Source organism: Thermobia domestica, chromosome 2 (assembly GCF_964235325.1).
Source record: "Thermobia domestica chromosome 2, izTheDome1.hap1.1, whole genome shotgun sequence".
NCBI classification, from domain to species: domain Eukaryota; kingdom Metazoa; phylum Arthropoda; class Insecta; order Zygentoma; family Lepismatidae; genus Thermobia; species Thermobia domestica.
In genome coordinates, this window is record NC_137455.1 from 274,812,890 (window position 1) to 274,834,998 (window position 22,109).

The window sequence follows — 22,109 nt, forward strand, 5'->3', positions numbered from 1 at the left end:
AGTAGCTTGAGTATCATCATTCACAAATTAAATGTTTATGTATATAAGCAATAGTTATTACTTTGCAGGGTGGCACTCACTGAACAAAGAATATCCCCGTAATTTTCTCACAAAGTAGTACAATCGAAAAGTTTTGTTTTATATAGAATAAAATGATACATTAACGCCGTGGATGCAATAACGTCGTTCGGTATTCAACAATGATGCCACCATGCCATAAACTACTCAATACAATGACCTTTTGCGGTGTAAGGGCTTCCCGTAAATTTCTTCTGGATTTGTCAAACCACACCAAAAACGACCAAATCGGACCAAAAAACTCGTAATTTTTAAGCATGGCGTGGAATCGACAAATTCACGTACAGCAGCAATATGCTAAAAGGGATATAAAAAGTCAAAATGTATGCCAAAAATACTAGTATATCGCGAGTCCGTCAAGTTAGAGAAATAAAATTCGATATATGTGCTAAACTCTTCATTTTAAAAAAAAGGGACGACTGTCTCAGCTTTTTTGGAAATTTCCGTTTTAAGGAGGGAGTGGGTAAATCTATATTTTTCGCCACATTAACACCGACTGTTTATTTTCTGTGATTTCATCACAGGAAAATAGCTCAAACGTTTAAACTGAATTTTGAGACATGGTTATTACCTACCTCTGCCTGTTTTTTTTTTTTTTTTTTTTTTTTTTTTTTTTTTTTTTTTTTTTTTTTGCTTTTATGAAAGGGTGGATCCTAAAGCGATGGAGGGGATTCAAAATGTATCTGTAAAATAGAGTATTCTATCGGTTCTTATCCTTAAACTGACATCGAATTTTGTATCCAGAGGACGTGAACAAGATCAAATATTTTCCTTAAATCTATGCAAAGAACGGGCAATTTCAGGTAGCAGAAATATATTTTCGTAACGTACTTAGTTATGCGAACTTCTTTCGTACATCTCTATAATCAAAGAAATGTCCAGAAGCAAAGCAGTGTGTATAATTTAAGATTTTGGATTTAGATTTCTGGGTTTTCGGCATTATGGCCTTGTTAGCCCGCCACGTATGAGGAATAATGTCCCTCGGTGATCACACTACCTGAACTGGGGAGCAAGAAAGGAATGGGGAAGGAAGGAAGTGACCTAGGACCATTATGTTAGGTACCATCCCGACATTTGCCTCGTGTGAATGAGGGAAACCCAGGAAAACCTCATTCACGATGGCTGGCCTGAAGCTCTTACACTTTTTCGACGAAGTGTCCCCACTGTGTGCATAATTTATTTATCGTGTTTTCACCACACTGTATTTCTCTTGGTTGAATAAGTTGAATCAGGCCCACAAACAGAGGGGAGGTAGGGGGCCTGACCTCCCCCCCAAAAAAAAACTTTTCGTGGCCCCTCCACACCTTAACACAAAATGCTATCATTAATACAAAAAGCACAATTTAGCTATTTGTAAGACCATTTTTAATGATTTGCCCCCCATAACATATTCATGGCCCCCCGAAACCTCTGTGGCTGGTTCCGGGCCTGAGTTGAATTATGAGAGGTACGGTCTATTGGCCAGTAAAACAACTGCTCAAGTGGTCTCACGTTTAAATACGTAAGGTCCAGTGCCTATTTTCCATTACCTTTCATCCCCTTGTTTAACACAAGTTTATTTGAAATTGAATAATTTCAAGTTAGTTTTACGTAATTCTATTCACGTTATTACAATTCATTGCAATTATAACACATTCTTCCCACAGGATCACTATGCCTGTAACATCCGTCATTTATATACAATTTGTGTTAAAGCAAATATGCAAGTGAAGGTGTGTGAACCGTTTGCAACAAAGAATTCTGAGAGCCCTGTGTTGTGAGTGAAGGTGATCTATGTGTGTTAACTTTCCCAAAGCGCAGACTTCAATAATCTCAGATTTCTTTCCAAAAGTATTATACATCTTTATTCATTGTTCACCATAACCAAACTAAAAAGTTATTAAATTTCCACATTATTTTAGCTTTAATTGATTAAGATAAATAAATACGAGTAGTGTCAAATCCTACATCTGTTATTCATATACTTTATTACTGTTTAAATTAACTGTTATTTATATTTGAATACTTACCATTTGATTTTGTGGCTCAAAGCAAGATTTGGTGATTTCTGCTACGGTAATTTGTTCGTGAAACGCTCTATCTGCTGACATTACTGGCGCGTAAGTAGCCTAGAAGGATACAAAGATTCTTAAGAAACAATATATGTTATAAATATGTAATTTCTAATACAGATAGTTAGCAAAATAGTAGACTTAACATGGTGTTAAACGTAACACGTTACAATGATAATGCGAATATTTTGTTTTATTAATTACTTTCTCAGAAAAGAATTGTTTTATGTCAATTGGCAATATCGAAAAAGAAGAAGAAGAAGAAGAAGAAGAAGAAGAAGAAGATGATGATGATGATGATGATGATGATGAAAGTAATATAGTGTTATGTATAATTTGTGTTTATAGGCTTTTTTATATTTAGAGTAGGAAGATGCCAATGTTTGTCGGTTCTGTTGGTAAGGACATTAGTCCGTTACATGACATAATATTTTTGTGACCAGACCTGCAGTTATACATAATAAGCAAGGACGCCATCACCGATAGATGTATATTTAATTTATAACGAAGAAATCATAAGTATTTAAGAAAATGCAAGTTATTAATTGAACAAGAAATAGTTTAATTTCTTAAAGTAATTATCGTAGTAAAATTTGTTGGTTACTAAAGTTAGCTTTAACGAAGTGTGAATCTTATATTTAGTTGTGTATAGGTTATAATCTAAGTTACCTAATTAACACGGTGTAGGACCACTTTTAGTTTGTAGTATATGTGCAGAACTGAAGCAGTATTTCGGTATTTATTCGGAAATAGTGGAGAGTATTTAGAGACTGCAGTACTCCGTCACTGTTGATAGAGTAAAAAATATGCACAGGACTCGCTGCTCTAAAACTGCTCATAGCTTTGAATAATCAAATCGGAAAATAGAGCCATTCAGCAGTGATATCAAAGTTTAGTCTTATTTTCCTTACCCATTAAACTCTATACCGTAAAATGAACATGGTCACCTAAATTTTTAGATAATTATTACCATTAATTTCCCTTTTGAAAGTAATAATAAGACCAACAAAACAAAATATAATTGCGTCATCAGATATTTAACGATATGTAGAGGCGGTCCGGGAAAGTCTTTTGGCATTCGTGATACATAAAGCTGGGCTCTTGTAGTAAATAAGGAGAAAGATGTTTCATCAGATAATATTACTCTCTTCCTATCATCGACGGAGCCTGTTTTATATTATTTTAGTTACTGCGTTGGTGGTTGCGACATAGATGGCCATTTTCCACTGGGCTCGCTCGGGCTCGCGCTCACCTGTCTCAGCTGGGCTCGCGATCAGTTCTCCCAACTGAGCTCGCGCTCACTGGTGCTCGCACTCACTAATCTTATCTGGGCACGCACTCACTCGGGCTCGCGCTCACCTGTCTCAACTGGGCTTGCGCTCACTTGTGCTCGCAATCACTTCTCTCAACTGAGCTCGCGATCACTTCTCTCAACTGGGCTCGTGCTCACTTGCGCTCACGCTCCCTTTTCTGGACTGGGCTCGCGCTCACTGGGGTCATACTCCCTTCTCTGGACTAGACTCGTGCTCACTGGGGCTCACGTTTCCTTCTCTGGACTGAGCTCGCGCTCACTGGGGCTCACGCTCCCTTCTCTCGACTGGGCTCGCGCTCGGGCTCATTTCTCCCAATTGGGCTCGCGCTCATTTGTGCTCGGGCTCAGTTCCCTCAATTGGGCTCGCGCTCACTTATTTCATTGGAGCTCGCGCTCACTTGCACTCGGGCTCACTTCTCTCAGTTCGACTTGCGCTGACTTATTTCACTACGTCTCGGGCTTATTCGGATTCGTGCTTAATTATTGAGCCGGAGCCCTGTTGAGCGCGAGTTCCGAGCTCGTGAGCGTCGGGTTCGGGAGTTTGGATACCTATGAAGTGGGCTTATTAGTGGCGTACTTCCCGATACAATTTCCACTCCTGATACAGTTGTTAAAATTAATCGGAATTTTCTAACTTCTCCTGTTTTTGCGACAGCCCAAACTACACCAATCGATTTTTGTTAAAATAATGTTAGTCACTATTGTATCCATTTTCATTGTTTCAGCTTGCAGAAACTACGTGGATAGAGCTATCATTTAGTTACAAAATAATGTTTTTTTCTTATTTCATAGAAATATCTGACACGTTAATACTGAACTCTCGTTAAAACAGCTGCTTTAACAAAATTAATTCAACCAGTCCCACAAGTCATAGATTGTTTACGCAGCTGAAATTTCCAATACTGTTCATTGATTTATTGATTCGTTGATAATCGTTTAGCGTCTCCTTTCATCAGCGAGGCTATATGAGACGTGGACTTATAGTTTTAACGTGGAATCTGAACCACTGTCGTTCAATACTCTCCCTTCGGGAATCGATCACCAAAGACGCGCGTGCTACCCACTAGACCAGTGAGGAGGGCTTGTAATACTGTTGGCTAATGATTTTTATTAGGAATAAATTATAGGTGATTTTATTATCGTTTAGTCAGCATAACGAAGATGTCCAAATTACAGTATGATATACTGATTGTGAATGTGATAGTGCAAGTATTGAATCATTGTATGGTCCACAATCCACCTTACCCTCTGAACCCCTGTCACCAAGTCAGCCTAAGGCATTCAAAGTGAAGTGCTCTGAAGAATGTTAACCCTCCCCCCGTCCCATCCCCATTGCTAAGAAACACACTACCCAATCCCGAGTCAGTGAAGCTGAAATCGACCTACAGCCGATGGGAATTTTGTGCTCAGGAACCGCATCAATTAAATAAGTACAACAAAATTAGCAAATCCCAGGTGTGCTAAAAGCATACCACCTTCAAGTTTTATTCTATTGCAAAACACCGAGGCTCATTCATTGTCGTGCTCTGTAGATAATAGCTATGTAGCCAAAACCATGTTTCAAAACTATACTTATAAATTGTTTTCACTCTTTTATCAAAATACGTTTGGCTTACGGTCCAAAGCCCTATCAAATGATTATGATGTAATAACAATCGCTGAAAGTTTTTTTTTTCTTTCTTTTAACAGACTGTCATATTGATGGTTAATTCTTTGATAAAAGATACCAAGTTTTTCAAGACAGAAATCTTGAACTATCAAATAGTTGTAAGGGAAGGAGGGTAGTAATAATAGCATTACATTGAAATTACAATGTATCCTATATAAATTCTTGTTATCTAAATTTTGTGTAATTGTCAAGCTTTCCAGTCACTCACTAAAGATGTTTATTTTGCAGTATACATACATTCCTCCGAATGCAATTGTAACGACATATGAATTCTTTTATGAATTATTGAGAGTAATGTTCTAATAGGAAGCACCGTTCTTTACATAGGAGACATTAATATAAATAAAATAACATGTTTTAATTTTGACCTATTTTCAACAAATAAATGTAAAGCATGGATGCAAATAACCACTCGCCCACTCGTCCGCGGCGAGTGGTTCATCGATGCTGGCGAGTATTTAATATCATACCGAAGACAAGTAAATGATTTCTATTCTGGTATGTGGGCCAGTAGCTTTTTTCTTGGGCTAGTAAAATTTTGTTGCTTATTTGCATCCCTGATGTAAAGACTTAAATAACTTCATGTCCCTGCAGGCCGGTAGCCAGCCCAAAAATGTAGAGGGGGGCGATCCAAACATATTATAGTTTATCACTATATTATAGTTCATTTGCAAGCCTACCATGAAAATTTTTGGGGGGCCAGCAAAAATTTAGGGGGGCCGCCCCCAGACCCCCTCTGGATACTGGTCTGCGTCGCTGTATTACTTAATGCCCCATAATGATATTCAAAATAGTAATGGTCGAACATTAGTACTTTCAAATCTTCTGTAATAAAAGAGTGTTCTCTTGTCTCTAATGAAGATAGGTATGACCCAGCTTTACTTATCTCTTTCCCATTTTAACACCTGCAGAAACATAAGAAAGAACTTAAGGAATCCGGTTTTAATTTTACAAAAGCAGATTTCCAAAAGATGTACATAGAACTAACTAAAGTAAACTCGGGGACGTACCACTAGGGATTCCGCCAGACCCCCTAAACTTTCTCTAACACCCCTCCAAACTTCTGTTTTCATCCGAGCCTGAACAGGGAATTTTTCACGTATTTCATGTTTTGTGCGAAGAAGTCCAATTTGAATATACACCCTGTTTCAAAAAGAATATAGATATTACGAAGAATTATTTTATCCAAACTATCGATCGCTGCGCCTCGGCTCGGCTCTTGGAGAAACGAACACATAGTCTAGTTTATATTAATAGGCGTTAGATGTCAGTTGTCTTCTGTTTTGCTTGGTAACCGTCATATGTTTAAAATGGTTACTCCGCAGCAGAAATCATTTTGTGTTCTCAAGTTTGCTAAGTGAATTTCTGTGATTACAGTGTAAAGACATTTCAGGTTAAGGTACCAAATTGATCCTACGAATGGGTGGAACATTAGCAGATGGTATCGACAGTTTGTAGACACAGGATGTGTATGTAAAGGAAAGAGTCCTGGCCGCCCTGGTGTTCCTGAAGAAAATGTTGCACGAATTCAAACTGCTTTCCAACGTAGTCCTTCAAACAACTCGTCGTGCCAGTCAGGAGTTACAAGTGTCGACAACAACAATTTGGCGTGTTTTGAGACGTCGGTTGGTCATGAAGCCGTACCAGTTACAGCTATTACAAGCTCTGCGTCCTGATGACAAACGCAAGCGTGTGGCATTTTGTAACGAGATTCTGGATGCTATTGACAATGATAACACTTTTGCACAACGCATCGTGTTCAGTGGTGCAGCAACTTTCCGTGTTAGTGGTCAGGTAAACAAACAAAATGTTCGAATTTGGGGCCTACAGAATGCACATGCAGTCATTGAACATGCACGAGATTCGCCCAAAGTCAATGTGTTTTGTGCGATATCCCGATCATCTGCCCATTCTTCTTTAATGGAAACACGGTTAACAGTCAGCAGTATCTCGCTATGTTACAAAACTGGTTGTTTCCGATGCTGCACGAAGACAACTTCATTTTTCAACAAGACGAGGCACCTCCTCACTGGAGTCACCAACTGCGTGACTATCTGAATGAAACTCTACCAAACCGTTGGATTGGTCGTCAAGAAGCTGGCGACTTAGCATGTCTTAGCTGGCCTCCACGGTCACCGGATTTGAAACCCTGTGACTTCTTCCTGTGGGGTTTCGTTAAAGACAATGTTTATGTACCATCACTCCCGCAGAACCTGGAAGAGTTGAAGAACCGGATCCGTACTGCCATAACATCAGTGACGCAGGACATGCTTGCCCGAGTATGGGAGGAATTTGAGAATTTGAGATGTGATATTGTTCGAAAACTCCGAATGCTCTATTGGAAAAGACACAAGCCAAATCTGTTATTTTATTAAACGCAAAACATATTTGTCATCAAGCACCCTTACATACAATGACCATGATAGATATCCACCATGCCAATGAAATAGCATAGGCATTTGCACATTATTTTCATTCAGTTTACACTGACACCAATGTCAAAAGCTCGCAAATTAATTACAGTAATTCATATGTAATTTAGGTACATTTCATATGTTACGAATGGCTGAAGTAATGGTTAGCTGTGTAAGTGTAATAATTATGGATATTCAAATATCTGAGCTCCCCATGTCGATACATTTCGGTGTGAAGAGATTTTTTTTTTTTTTGTACTTCTGTCTCCTCCCACTTTGACTGTTGCGATTTTGTACCCTGTGTTAGAACCTTCAGCATGTTTACTGCATGCTGAATTTCATACATTTTGGCAGGAAACTTAATGCGCATTTCGTTGAAACTTCAACAGATATTTCAGACAATTATCTATTCGTAAACGTTATAATTTGTTTGCTTAGTGTTGTTCAATACTAATGCTCTCTTAAATGTTTTCCAGTGAATTATGGAACCATTATGACAACGGAGAAGAAAGGATGACCAATATAGTAGAGGGCTGGTATTCGAAGTTAAATAAAAGGCTGACAAAGGAACATCCGAATATGTTTACCCTTGTCCAGCTTTTACAGCAAGAGCAGAACGAAAATGAAAGATCCATGATGCTTCTAAAAGTTGGGAGGAAACCAAGAGAACAGGAACTAATATATAAGCGTATTCAGCAGAGAATCAAGTTCTTGCAAAGTAGATTAGAGTCGGGTCAATTGAATTTGATTCTCTATGTAGACGCTGTAGCTTACAGTTTACATTTATAACAATGAAGGTTGTGTGGGTTTAGTATGTGCTTCTAAGTTTCGAAGTTTTGTTCTCTCTCAAATTGAAAAGATATACAAATAAAACTGTATTTCCTTTCCGATACTTTAATTTGTTATTCTAGAGCAAACTTTGTTCTTCTAAAGTTCCTTTGTAGATATTTGGAAGTATTTATCTCTAATAAATTGTGTAATCATTTTACTCAACGTAATTGTGGTGTTTTGCTTTTTACATTATACCGGACACTTTCTCTACATTTGTTATACTAAAAATGATTTTTAGGGGTATTTGGTCACATGAGACAATTCGTTCTACTCGCGTGTTCAATCTAAAGAGTTCTTGAATGATATTTGAAATCAAGGGAAAATAAGTACTAATAAATTTCCCTCAAATCTAAATGTCCCTTTTTGTGTGAATTAGGCAGAACTGGAACTAAGAGAAGATTAAATCAAAAATGCGTTACAAAGTGCTGGAGGGTCATTCAGCAGAACAGGAATTAGGCAGAACAGGCAGGAACCATCTTCACGGTAATAAGATTTGTTAAATCCGCAATGAAAATATTGCGTCAAACAACACCAAAATTGTAACCTGGGGTAAAAGTGGATGTGAAAATGTTGGGGGACGCATACCGTCACGCCGTCCCCTGTGCCTATCTTTGCCCATTATATTTTTTAGGAAATGGGGGAACGCCATATATATTTTTGGAAGTGGGGGACGACGTCCCCGGTGTTCCCCCTCACTTTTATCTCTGGTTGTAACAAACGACACGCCATCGTTTCAGTGTATCTTTCGAAAAAAAGACTAACGAAAGGAAGTGTGTGTGTGTGTGGGTGTATGTCAGGGGCATCATTTAGGAAGGGGCAGGGAGGGGCGTTTGCCCCTTCCCCTGAGTTTCAGATGTATATAGATTTTATCAATAGAACAGTAGTAAATCAGTGAGAAACGCGAAATTTTACTCATATCAAAGGGTCTTGCCCCCCCAAGCAAAATCTGAAATGACGCTCCTGGTGTATGTGTGTTATTTTCTTGGATGTTGAATTCCTATATTTCTTTTTTTTTTTCTAGCCCATTAACTTATATGAGGAAGTATTTTTCTTTTAAATATACGAGGTTTTAATAGTTCAATTTTACTAATTTCTCCTTCTGGCCTATTTAAGTGTTCCTTGCTTTAAAAATATTCTTATATATTAATGTACTGTAATATTGTTTTAGTTTTTATTTATAAATATTAAAATTACATTATACAGTAGTTAAATTTCGCATAGAATATCTCAAGGAAGAAGTCAGTAAAATTAACTGGCTAAAATTCTTGTTTATTTCAAAAAATAAATTAAATGTTTCCTCATATTAATTAATGGGCCGAAAAACCATGATGGTGCAGATATTCAACATTCTTAAGAGCTACTCTTGTTTATTGGGATGTAAAGAAGCTACAATTAAATAATACATATTTCGCTCGACTTTTCTATGAACGTATAGCTTCATTAGTTGCTAGTATATAAATTTCCTACTTTGCAAGGTCAAGCAGTTTCCTTACTCTATGCTCTTAATAATAATAATAATAATAATAATAATGATAATAATAATAATAATAATAATAATAATAATAATAATAATAATAATAATAATAATAATAATCTTGGGTCATGGAAGTTGTTACTGATACAATAAAAACAAATACCTGCCTCAAATAAACACCATCCCCTCATAATAGCCATGAAAAAGTCGATTTTCTATCGAAAGGTGTTTCAAGTCCTTTGGACAATGAAATAACAGCTCAGACCTCAAGAATGTGCTTTTTATTTTCGTAAAGTTGTTTCAATCTTCCTTTTCATTTCTGCACATGGAATGCGTTTTCTATATTTTGACTCTGAACCAAATGAGTCCACGTGAGTGCGAAGTGAGCGCGGGCTCGCACTCAATTGAGATCGCGATCGCTCGGGCTCACGCTCAATTCTCTCAACTGAGCTTGCACAGACTCGGGCTCGCGCTCATTTCTCTCAACAGGGCTCTCGCTCACTCGGGCACGCACTCATTTCTTTCAACTGGGCACGCAATCACTCGGGCTCGCGCTCATTTCCCTCAACTGGGCTCGCGCTTACTTGAGCTCGCGATCACTTCATCCAAGTGGGCTCGCACTCACTCGCGCTCGCGATCACTTCTCTCAACTGGGCTCGCGCTCAGTTGAGTTAACGATCACTTCTTCCAACTGGGCTCGCACTCACTCGCGCTCGCGATCACTTCTCTCAACTGGGCTCGCGCTCAGTTGAGTTAACGATCACTTCTCTCAACTTAGCTTGCGCTCATTCGCACTCGCGATCATTTCTCTTAACATGGCTCGCGCTTACTCGCGCTCACGATCACTTCTGTTAACTAGTCTCGCACTCACTTCTCTCGATTGGGCTCGCGCTCACTTATTTCATTGGGGCTCGAGCTCACTCGGGCTCGCGCTCAATTATTGAGCCCGAGCCCGGTTGAGCGCAAGTGCCGAGTTCACGAGCTTCGGGCTCGCAAGTTTGGACACCTATGGGTTGTGATCAGAGATTTCAAAATCGCAGCTCGGGCAAGGATGTTGATGTACAGCTCTCGTGATTCTAGAGATAGGTTGTTGCTGATTTTAATTGACTTGTGCAACCAGTGGTGCCGCATTATGGGGCGTTTACACTTAGTCGATTTGCGTTCGATTCAGTTGAATTGACGTCACTTTCAACTTAATCGACCGTGTAAACGGGACTTCAACTTAATCGCTTGTTGATCGAAGGCAACTAATCGACTGGCAACTGAATCAAAAGACGTTCTATTTTCTGTGGTTGAAATAATTGAACACATCCATCAATCTGATTCGGCCTAGTTGCTTCGATTTAGTGGCAAATGCAGCGAGTCGATTTAGTCGTGCGACTAAATGGACTAAGTGTAAACGCCCCATTAGCTGTATGGTTCTTTATTCCAATCCTCTTCAATGTTTGGCCATCCATCTCATCTAAAGTTTATTCAAGGAACGTTCAGTACCTCATGTAAACAAATACACGTGGTGATGGCTTCGTTTCATTGATTACAGAGCCTATCAACATCCATGCGGTAGAAGAAAATAGTCCATTATCAGGTAAGTTATTTTTTAAATGTTTTTGTTGCTTATAAAGCTCATTATCAGAAATGCAATTGCTTTACAATTAAATAATAGAAACAATACTGTATCTAAAAATTAAATTGAATTAATTCAATAATAGAGAATACGCATGTGCAGAAAGTGGCTTTGCTTCACTTTCGCGCGAATTACAGTTTACAATATGGCCGCGTGCGGGAAATATGTACAACATCGACAGGGTAAACCGTTGCGTAGGAGTGAAAAACGTATTGTTCTCAATGTTTTCCATAAGCTGCGTGAAACACATCCAACGCTAGCCATAAAAGACATACTGAAATTAACTACAGGATTTATTCGTGTGTCTGTGTTTAGTGTTAATGGTGCTCGCAGTGAAAGATTAAAAAAAGGAATACAGTCAACTCCCGGGAAGAAACATAGACGTGAAAAACCAGTATTGGAAGTCCAGTGTGATGAATTTGTAAGAACTGCTGTACATAGAAACGTTCATCAATTTTATGTGAGAAATGAACCACCGACAATCAATTAAGTGCTCCGCTGTAAACAGTGATACAGATTTACCTCATTTCAAAAGAATAAGTTTTTATACTCTACTGTGTGAAATCGTGTTCGAATTTGTCCGCAGAAATCGAAAACAAATAATTATTGATCGTGAAGATATAATACACTGGCGTAGGGAATACCCAAGGAAAATTCGTTTCTACTGGCAACAAGGTAAATTTTATATAACCTTGATGAGACTTGGATCAATGAAGATCATACAACAAAAGTGCGGGTTGATTCAAGTATAAAAGATTGTCACCGCCCTACAGCTCATTTTTGCGATTTAAAAGAAATGTTGAAAAAGGATAGGTTTATTTTGAACTTTATTAACTAACCCTCGTATAAATCCAAATGTTCCAGAAACTCTTTGTCACCGCTTTGGAATGCCTTTTCATCTGTGTTAGTAGACTTCCGGTAGATTTCGTAACCATATACGGACATACGACGCAGAAACAACGACTCTCTTTGTGAACGTTCTCTAACTCCGGAAAATCGGGAAAGTCGCAAAAATACTTTACTTCTTGTCATTGCTCCACGCTGATTTGATTATTTAAAATGTCCGCACTTCTTCAGCCAAGGAGTGTGAACTTGGTAGTATACGTCATCACCGGGGCGCTCGAGCACCTACAACTTATACACAATAGCTGACTGGACAAAGGGGCAGTTGCTCTGCACCTAATCGACGAGGCAATCGTCGACGTTCGTTCCAACGCGCTTCTGAAAGCAGCATTTAGGCTGCCTATACTCACTTTTACTAATAGTCAATGACATGCACGTAAACGTTCTATATTAAAACTCAAAGTGACAAAGTTTTCTATCTATATGCGGAAGTGATAGTTCGTTGTTCTTCACATCAAATTTTTTACGTAAGCGTACTCGTCTGATAATACGGCGACAACTTGGAATTCTCATCGAGGAAGTAGCAGTTGATATTTAACGTTGGGACTTCAACTTCAGAGACAGCTCATATACCCCCAAATGCGGGACAACGAGGGAGCAACTTCAACAGGCTAGCCGAAGAAACACGTGAGTTTATTAATATTTTAAGCCTCCATCGTCATTTATTATCATAGCTACGCCGCCATCGTGTCAATAGTGTTAAATTGGTAATGGTGAATATATTGCAAATATAAAGGCATGTAATGTTTGTGCTCTTGTAGTAACATTATATTTCTTTTATCGAAAAGCGACTTTATCATTTGTTGCATGTTTAATACTTAATTTTCTTTATACGTGTAGCTAAACAACAAATTTTACGTTGCTTACATTTTCATCTACCATATTCCCAGTTATCGTAGGTGGAAACTGAAGGCATGGGCAAGTGATCGTATACGTCATGGCGTGACTGGGAATCACAATTAAGAAAAGGGGGAATGTATGAAAAATAAAAGTTGTTCCGAACCACGACGTAAATAACGATTACACCCGAAATGGCGACCGTGACAGGACACACTTTAATCTTCAGATAGAACTGCATTTAATTATTTCAGAGTTCGTTTATTAAAATACGAAAATAGTAAACATTTGAATCACGTAGTTGCTAGTAGCCAACTGGGCGTAGAATCATGCGTAGATTGTTTTAACTCGTGAAAAGAAAAGAGAAAGAAAAGAAAAAGAAAATAATAGGTAGTGTTTGAAAACAGAAAGTAAATTCAATTACCACAGAAATAGTATTAGCATAATTTGTTTCGTGCGAAATTAAAACATTTTGTTTGTTCGCGAATTTTTCTTCCGCTAATTTTTCATAGTACGCATAAGCGAACATGTCGAACAGCTGATTACACATACACATACTACAACGACTCACCAAAGGTAGTCATCAACCTGGTTCGGCTAATAATATAAGTAGATCTTGAGTGGTAGTATTTGTTTACACATTAATATATCTTCCGTGATTACATTTACTAGTATTCTCACCTTTTATATTGAAATTACAAAACGATGATACGTTTTAAACAATTTTATTCGTTGATTCTCTTTGAACGAATATGTATATAGACTGTATTGCAATCGTACATGTTTGTTAGGTATCTATCAACAACAACATAGCAACTAATTATACTATAATGTATGTTTCTTACATATATTAAAAACATTCTTCTTTTGTTATTATTAAATTAACATTATATCTGGTATAGTGCTTATGTAGAAGCACTTTCTGCCCAAAATACAAGTAATTATCAATTTGTACAAAGTATCTCGTTGTATAAAATGTCGCCCGACGATGGGACTGAATATAAAAGTTACAAGGGAGCTTGGTTTTTATATTTAAGAACCACTGGTCCGTTTATAATAACAATATTCCATTAATTATGTCCTATATATTTTGATCGACCCTCGCATATATATAACATTATTTATTTTCATTCATATAAATATATTTATAATAAATATTTCATTTCATTATCATTTATCCTTTATTACATTAATATATATATTTTATTATTAAAACGTCGTCGCTTATTTATATAATTAACGAAGGGTACGAATTCAAAATAGTAAGAAGCAATTACATTTTAAAACATGTCACCATGATCAAGGGCGCATTATATAGTAACTACCTTAGATGATATTCTACAGTATGCATTGTATCAATTAAGCGTCAGAATATAGAATAATCTTATTCAAGTAACATATAAGATTGTGCATGAAGACAGTCGTCGAATAATTAGCTTAATAGAATGAATCATATACTTAACATAATCTTTGACAATTAAGTTTCAACACAAATCAAATATACTATAAATAACCTTTGCTTTTAATGAATCGAACTATAATTTTTCATATTAACGAGAAAGAATTAAAATCATTTGAAAATTATCATTTGTTGAAACAAATGTGATAAAATATTTATGAGTCCATTAACTAATCCTATCAAGTATAGTGCTTGTATATCGAAGTCATAAGAATTGTTTTCATTATTGATATTAACACATAAACTTAAAAATAAATGTTCACAAGAATCTATAGCTGGTATGGGTTTAACCCTTACTTCATTAACTAGAGTCAGTTTAAATTTGTACTAGCATATGATTCTAATAAAGTACATTGTACTGCACAATCATGATTAGGTTCCGTACTATTTTGTACATGTATTGCGTCGTGATTCTGATTTTGATACGAAGTGCCATCTCTTGAACAACGATTATGTCTATACATAGGATTTGTAGCATTTCTAGAGTTTCGCCATGTATTTCGATTGTTTTTGTGTCTACTTCGGTTGAGTGATCTGACATAATTATTGTCATGATTGGTTAGGTTAGGTTGATTCCCAACATAGCTTTGCCTATTTTGCTCGTTCTGATTGCTTGAATTTACTCGATTTAAGTTTTGTTCCGTATCGTTCACACTACGGATATGTAGATTTCGAACAGGTACAAAATAATCTGAATTGTTTTTAATTTTATCTACTCCCGCTTGATGATTCGGTGGGAGTAATAAATGAGGGATTAGTTTCATATACCTAGGTATTGCGATCTATCTACACACATTATATTGCACTCGTCCTGAAATTTTTCTAGGAAAGAAGTAGCATTTTCGTTACATTTACCAATGCATTTACTCATAACACGTATTTCACTCATATTTACGCTTAACTTTACCTTCCTTTTATCATTCCGTGTTCTTGTTGAGTGACCATTCCTATCTACGGCATGATGTGTAGATCCACCGTCTCTTTTCCGCTCAATTGTATTCTTCGGATGGATTTCTTCCAAAATAATGTCCTCATCAGATACGGGTGAAGGCGAAGTCATCTCTTGTGAACAAGGGAATTCTACACGATCATTATCCATGTTGTTGTGGTATGTGTTGTCCTTGATCTGTAGTGTCCTGATTTTCTCTTGTAAGGTAGCTATCAACTGTGTAATCATACGTATCTGGTTGGAGTTATCCGTGACCTGAATCTTTTGTTGCTGTACCGAAGATTCTATTACTTCCAAATCTCTTTTTACACCACTGACTTCTTGGATTAGATGGTTTTGATTATCCTGGCAATCCTCAGATATTCTTTTTAATTTTTCATCAAACTGCGAAGTGATGTCATTCATTGCCTGGATAATAAATTGTTTCGTCTCATCTGACTTCTGCTCCAATCGTCTGTTGCATTCCTCGGACTTCTGCTCCATCGTCTGCTTTAATTCTTCATATTGTCTGTTGGATTCCTCGGACTTCTGCTCCATCGTCTGCTTTAATTCTTCATATTGTCTGTTGGATTCCTCGGACTTCTGCTCTATCGTCTGCTTTAATTCCTGCTTCATGGCTTCCATATCGTCTTTTCGGCTTTGTTCTTGCCGCTGTAAGACTAGTAAAATTCGGTCTTCTAATGTCATTCCTGGTGCTGCACTTTGTTCACCGTTATTACTATCACTGGTTCCTTTCTCCATTGCCTCACCGTTCATTTCTCTTGTGATTATTCTACCACTTCTAAGTCTTGTCAAGTTCGTAGTCATTAACCTTATTACAGAAGTAAATTCACCCTTACTTCACTTCGGGATATGAATTTACAAGAATCCCGGGTGAGGTAAACCAAAATTTTTACAACGACTCACCAAAGGTAGTCATCAACCTGGTTCGGCTAATAATATAAGTAGATCTTGAGTGGTAGTATTTGTTTACACATTAAAATATCTTCCGTGATTACATTTACTAGTATTCTCACCTTTTATATTGAAATTACAAAACGATGATACGTTTTAAACAATTTTATTCGTTGATTCTCTTTGAACGAATATGTACATAGACTGTATTGCAATCGTACATGTTTGTTAGGTATCTATCAACAACAACATAGCAACTAATTATACTATAATGTATGTTTCTTACATATATTAAAAACATTCTTCTTTTGTTATTATTAAATTAACATTATATCTGGTATAGTGCTTATGTAGAAGCACTTTCTGCCCAAAAATACAAGTAATTATCAATTTATACAAAGTATCTCGTTGTAATACACACACACACTCATAGTAGTATGCACCTCGATAAAATAGTGAATCAATAATAATACGTTTGTTTATGTTAATTGTCTATCCAAATACTTTTACAAAATGAAATTTTGAAACAAAATAAAAACTCTGTGCAATTGAAATGATGAAATAGTTTGAGAAAAGGTTTGTTTATATTGTTACTTACTTCAAGTGTTTATTTTTGCATGTTTTATATTGTGATTTAGTTACTTGTAAGTTAAGTAAACATGGAGAGTAGTATTACATTAGAACAAATTCAAACATTATTAGAGAAACAGTCAGAGAAATTAGAGCATAAAATTGATAGTACTAACGAGCGAATAAAGGAATTGGCAAACGAGTGCACGAACAATAAGTTAGAGTTAGGAAATAAGTTTGATTGCAAATTCGACCAATTGAGTACCGGTATTACAACCACCAATAATTCCATTATCGAGGTACACTCTGGACTAATTGATGTGACCAATCAAGTTGAAGCAGGAACTGTTGAGTTTAAAAATAGTGTAGCAAAATGTAAGGAAAGTCTCGTTGAGTTTCATGAATGCATGCAGACGGCACGACTTGAATGCAAAAAAGTGCAAGGCGAAAGTGAAATCGTAAATACTCTTGAATTCGCGCAGGCCCCCATTGCGGAATATAGATGCCTCATAAGTCAGAGAGTTAGTTATAGTCAGGAAAAGGAAATACGTAGTGTGGAGGTAGCAGTAAGCAAAAGCTTGTTATGTGTATCCGTAGACAATTGTGATTCTAGTATACTTAGCGTTATTGATTTACCGGCTAGGGATGCCGATGGCTCACACACAACGAATGGTAGCGTTGGGAATACGCGTACCCATCCTCTCCAAGAAGCCAGGGAAGGCTTGAGAATTGAATTGTTGTTTTTGTGTGAAGACGTAGTTACAGTGTTGTCGCTTTTACGTCGGGGGCAAGTGGCCTTGCGCGACCGAACAGATTCAAATTTGTCTTTGGTACCATACACGGCCAACGTGAATTGCATTTTTATACTGCAGATCCATTCCGACTTTACTAACTTCGAGTACGGTAGTAAGAGACAACTCCAGATTGATAATTTGAAGTGTAGGCCTATCCAGCGAATTGTGTTTTACGTGCTAAGCGCTTTATTTGTGAATAACTTGTCAGAAACGTTCACGGTAATCGGGCCTAAAGATAACATTCATATTCAAGTGCATGCAAACCAAGGGAAACGGCCATCAGTGAAAAAGTTAAAATGTAATACCGAGGTCAAGAAGAACAGTGAGATAGTCCACGGTAACCAGTTGGGTTTTGCTGATTTGGTAGTTTATCTGAATTCGGTCTCAATGCGCACCAATAATAAACATGCTGTAGAAGGGCGTAAATTAGATTCTAGTATGGTCACCTTTTATCAAGCTAGTACGTCACCATTGCGAAAGTGTAGAAAACGAAGGTTCAAACGTAAATCTACTCGAAAACAGCTGATCGTTCGTGATTATGCTCATGCTCGTCAATTTCAATACAAAACGTTCTCACAGCGCGCACAATCCCGCATTAGGTATGTAGCGAAAAGCAGGGCAAGAGTAAAACAAAAGCGTTCTCAAAAACGAAAGTTGGCACAAAGTAATCGTGGGAGAAAGAAATTTAAGTGTAGATCGAAGTTAATGGCATATCAACAAACTCGTGAGAAAGCCAAGACGCGAAAAAAGTGTACGTCGACTCCGAAGAATGCTAAAAAGCGCAAGTGTAAATACGTACGAGTCTCGTGCAGACAGTTTTATGGTAAATGCAGAGGTAGTAAGTGTAAACTTAAAAGGAAAGTTGTGCATGATCCTAAGTTTAAGCGCCGTAAACGAAAACGCGTTACTATGTGGAAGTTCAGTAGATGCATTGCAAAGAGGAGAAAAGCCCCTCAAGTCATAAGAAGTAACTGGAAGAGTACTCGTAAGCGTATGAAATTGCAGGCGTACAAGTGTAATAGACATCGGTGGAAGATTAAAATTCTAGCGCGACCTAGGCGTAAACTTTGCCCGAATTTAGACTGAATCCCGGAAGAGACGAAAATTAAATACCGAATTTGATTCGTCAGATTTTATAAGAAATGAAAATAAAGATTGTTATTTCTTTTATTTTAATTATTCCCCACCGAACCTCGCAAGTTAGGAATTTGTTTTTCAGCTTCAAGTGTGTGCCTACCACCACCGACGCGCCTGTTTCAAGGAACCACCAATATCCATCTACAATCAGGTATGATCATTTAAATATCATGTTTTATTGTTTCTTTACAGTTTTGGGAGATGAAAGAGGAATGTCAAAAGCAGAGGAAGGACAGTATTGGAAAATTTTAAATAGGTAATTAATTTAGATCGCGATTTCGGACTTTGAAATTTCAATAACACTCATCCACTTTTGGAAATTTTGATTATCCCGTTTCGGATACGGAACTTCTGTATCGAACTTTTGTTAGGATGTTTGTGTTTTGTATGTCTTATTTCTTTTCAGGTGCTTCCAGCCTTGGGAACTAAATGTCATTAATAAAATTCTACCATTCCATTTTCTTTCGAGTTTTTATTCATTTATCTTATATGATTATATAAACATTTAGCTGTCCCCATACCATTAGGCATTTAGAGAAATGTTAGGCAATTAGAGATACTTAAAATTCAATTAGAGAAATACTAATGAATGTTACAGTTAATTATGAAATTTGGATTTTTGAAAAAAAAAATAATGTTTCCCCTTCAGTTAATGAATCTTTTCATCTGACTGTCATTAAGTATGTCCAAGAGCATAATGAGTTTTGTAATATAAGACTGGTTAGGCGTCGAAATATTGAAAATTAAACCTTGTTTAGTATGGTTTTGTAAGTAATTGGAAATAATGTTGAATTTAAGAAATCTGTTTACGAATTTATTCACGTATAATGTTCGTTATGTAAAGTCAGTGGGTATTTGTTACGACATTAATGAAATTTGAAACTTAATTGAATTTAATTACAAAAACTGTTCTACAAGTTAAGAAGAGGCAAAAGGTTGAAAAATATGATTCAGCCCTTAGAGGCGTCACTACTATTCTCTTTCAAAATTAAAGTGACGAAATCGGGATGGCGTCCGGTTGGGCCTCAGCTAGTGTGTGAATTTGGCCTTTAGACACACACACTTCTAAATTCCATTTCGGCTTGTGACATTTTAAATATATTTATTTAAGAACAAGATATTTAATTTGACGCTTAAAATTTCACATTTTATTAGATATTCATTTTTAATTAACGAAAAAGAGATCATAAATTGCGTTTATTTGGGTTTTTGGCAAATAACTTTTCTCTTCTTTTCTTCCTGTAGTACGCTTTTCCCGAAATATTACGTACAGTCATAATAATGTTTCGAGAAAATTGGACTACCAATGATCACCGACACAATTTGGTATCGATATGTAAAGTGTTTGTTTTAATTAGGTAGCGATTACCTATAATAAAATTGGTTTATAAAAATGGAAAATATACATAATATAAATTGGTTATAAAATATTATGGAAACTGAATAATCAAAAATATTATCAACCTTGAAATTCATTAATGTCGGTAATTTTGAACAAAATTTGATAAGTGTTGTTTTAAATTTTGAAAATAAATTTATTCTCGGAAATGAAAAAGTGAGTAATATTTTGCATCGTAAAGAATTTAATGTTGAAGTATTCTCGTTATTTGTTTAAGTTTGAATCAGAAACTTGTTTCAGTTTAGTGAAATGTTTTCGAAATCAGTTTTGTTCAGTTTGAAATGCTTTTGAAAAAAAAAGAGAGAGAGAGACGTATAGTGGCAGTAAGTAACTGAGATATGCAAGACAAAAGGCCAGTGGCAATTTAAGAACTATAATTGGGCAAGAATGGATTAGAAGGGGCTAATAAGCAGCTCCATGTTGCGGGTTAATGCCGGTGTCAAAGGCTGATTGAAGAGCGACATCGATGTTGAATTTCAGGATGTTAGCAATGATATTCGCATAGAGGGCGATCATAGCGTATAGGGCCTATAGAGAGGCAGACGCTTATATTGAGGACCATGAATTATGTATATTGCGAAGTGTACACGATGCAAAGGGCAATGAAAGGCCGCATCTGTGTTTTTCGAGGTTGATTTTTCCCTCGTTGTCGTTGTTAAGTTCCCAGCCAAGGGTGCTGGAAGAGGCAAGAAGCCTATATTTTTGTGCGTTTATGCTATTAAATGACAATGGTCCATAAGGTTGATATGTATATCCCTTTTACGTACGATGTTGGGTATGTGTAGGAAATATTTCTAGAAACGCCCATGCTTTGAGGTGAAGTTATCCCTCTTATGTTGTGTAAACTGTCTTTTTAAAGACAACCGCAATACGAATTATTTTAGCCCAGTTTTATAAGTGCCCATAACCCAGTTAGTTGCCATTAAACGTCTATCACAAAATTGTTGTTGATAAATTATTATAGCCAGGTTAAAATAAATAAGTAAATTTAAGATGTTAAGTTGGGATTTCAGGCAATGCTTTTCAGAATTAAAGTTACGAGAATACATCAACTTTATTACGTAACAGCAGGTGCTAAACTGTATTAAGGTTTAATGAGCAAATTATAAACATTATGGAAATTTAATAGTCAAATTTATCGTCGATCTTGAATTCATTAATTTTGTTGGTTTGATTTTGGATAAAATTTGATAAATATTGTTCTAAATTTTGAAATGAGTGTATTTTAGAAATTGAGGGAACGTGAATAATAATTATTAAAGTAAAATTAATTGAATAACGAATACGACATTCTGATTGTAAGTGATATGGTCACCACCCGATATGGCTAAATGTATTGACTTATTCCCGATTGTGACTTAATACCGGATATGACGATATTACTGATGTTGATAAGTGCATTTTTGCCAGGAGGCCGGCACATTTTTTGGCTAGCGCTCTTTAAAGGAACGCAATTGTAAACCTACTAATTTTGTAGGTATGAGCGAGCCGAAAATTATTAATAATCAATAAGTGATTGATGATATTGAGGTGCAGGGCTGTAGTATCGAACTTCCCCCCTCCAGGGTATTCTTCTTGTCCTTTTCATATTTTTTTTTCTCAATACCTTCTGCAGGTCTAGATACTGGCAGTCCAATTGGGGTTGGAACAATTTACCCGATTATGACATAGCTGTAATGCGCGAAGCATTCAGCTGGGTGGAACTAGGATTTGG

At 36.7% G+C, this 22,109-nt stretch overlaps 1 protein-coding gene across 1 annotated transcript in view; it reads right to left on the minus strand.

Annotated features, from left to right (window-relative positions):
* The window catches only part of LOC145678503 (tubulin alpha chain-like), a 74,723-nt gene that overhangs the window by 14,310 nt on the left and 38,304 nt on the right, over nucleotides 1–22,109 (minus strand). The window contains exon 3 of the mRNA XM_081748723.1: nucleotides 2,088–2,186. Coding sequence (XP_081604849.1) covers nucleotides 2,088–2,168 — 81 coding nt within the window. The 5' untranslated portion in view covers nucleotides 2,169–2,186. The remainder of the gene's footprint in view (nucleotides 1–2,087; nucleotides 2,187–22,109) is intronic.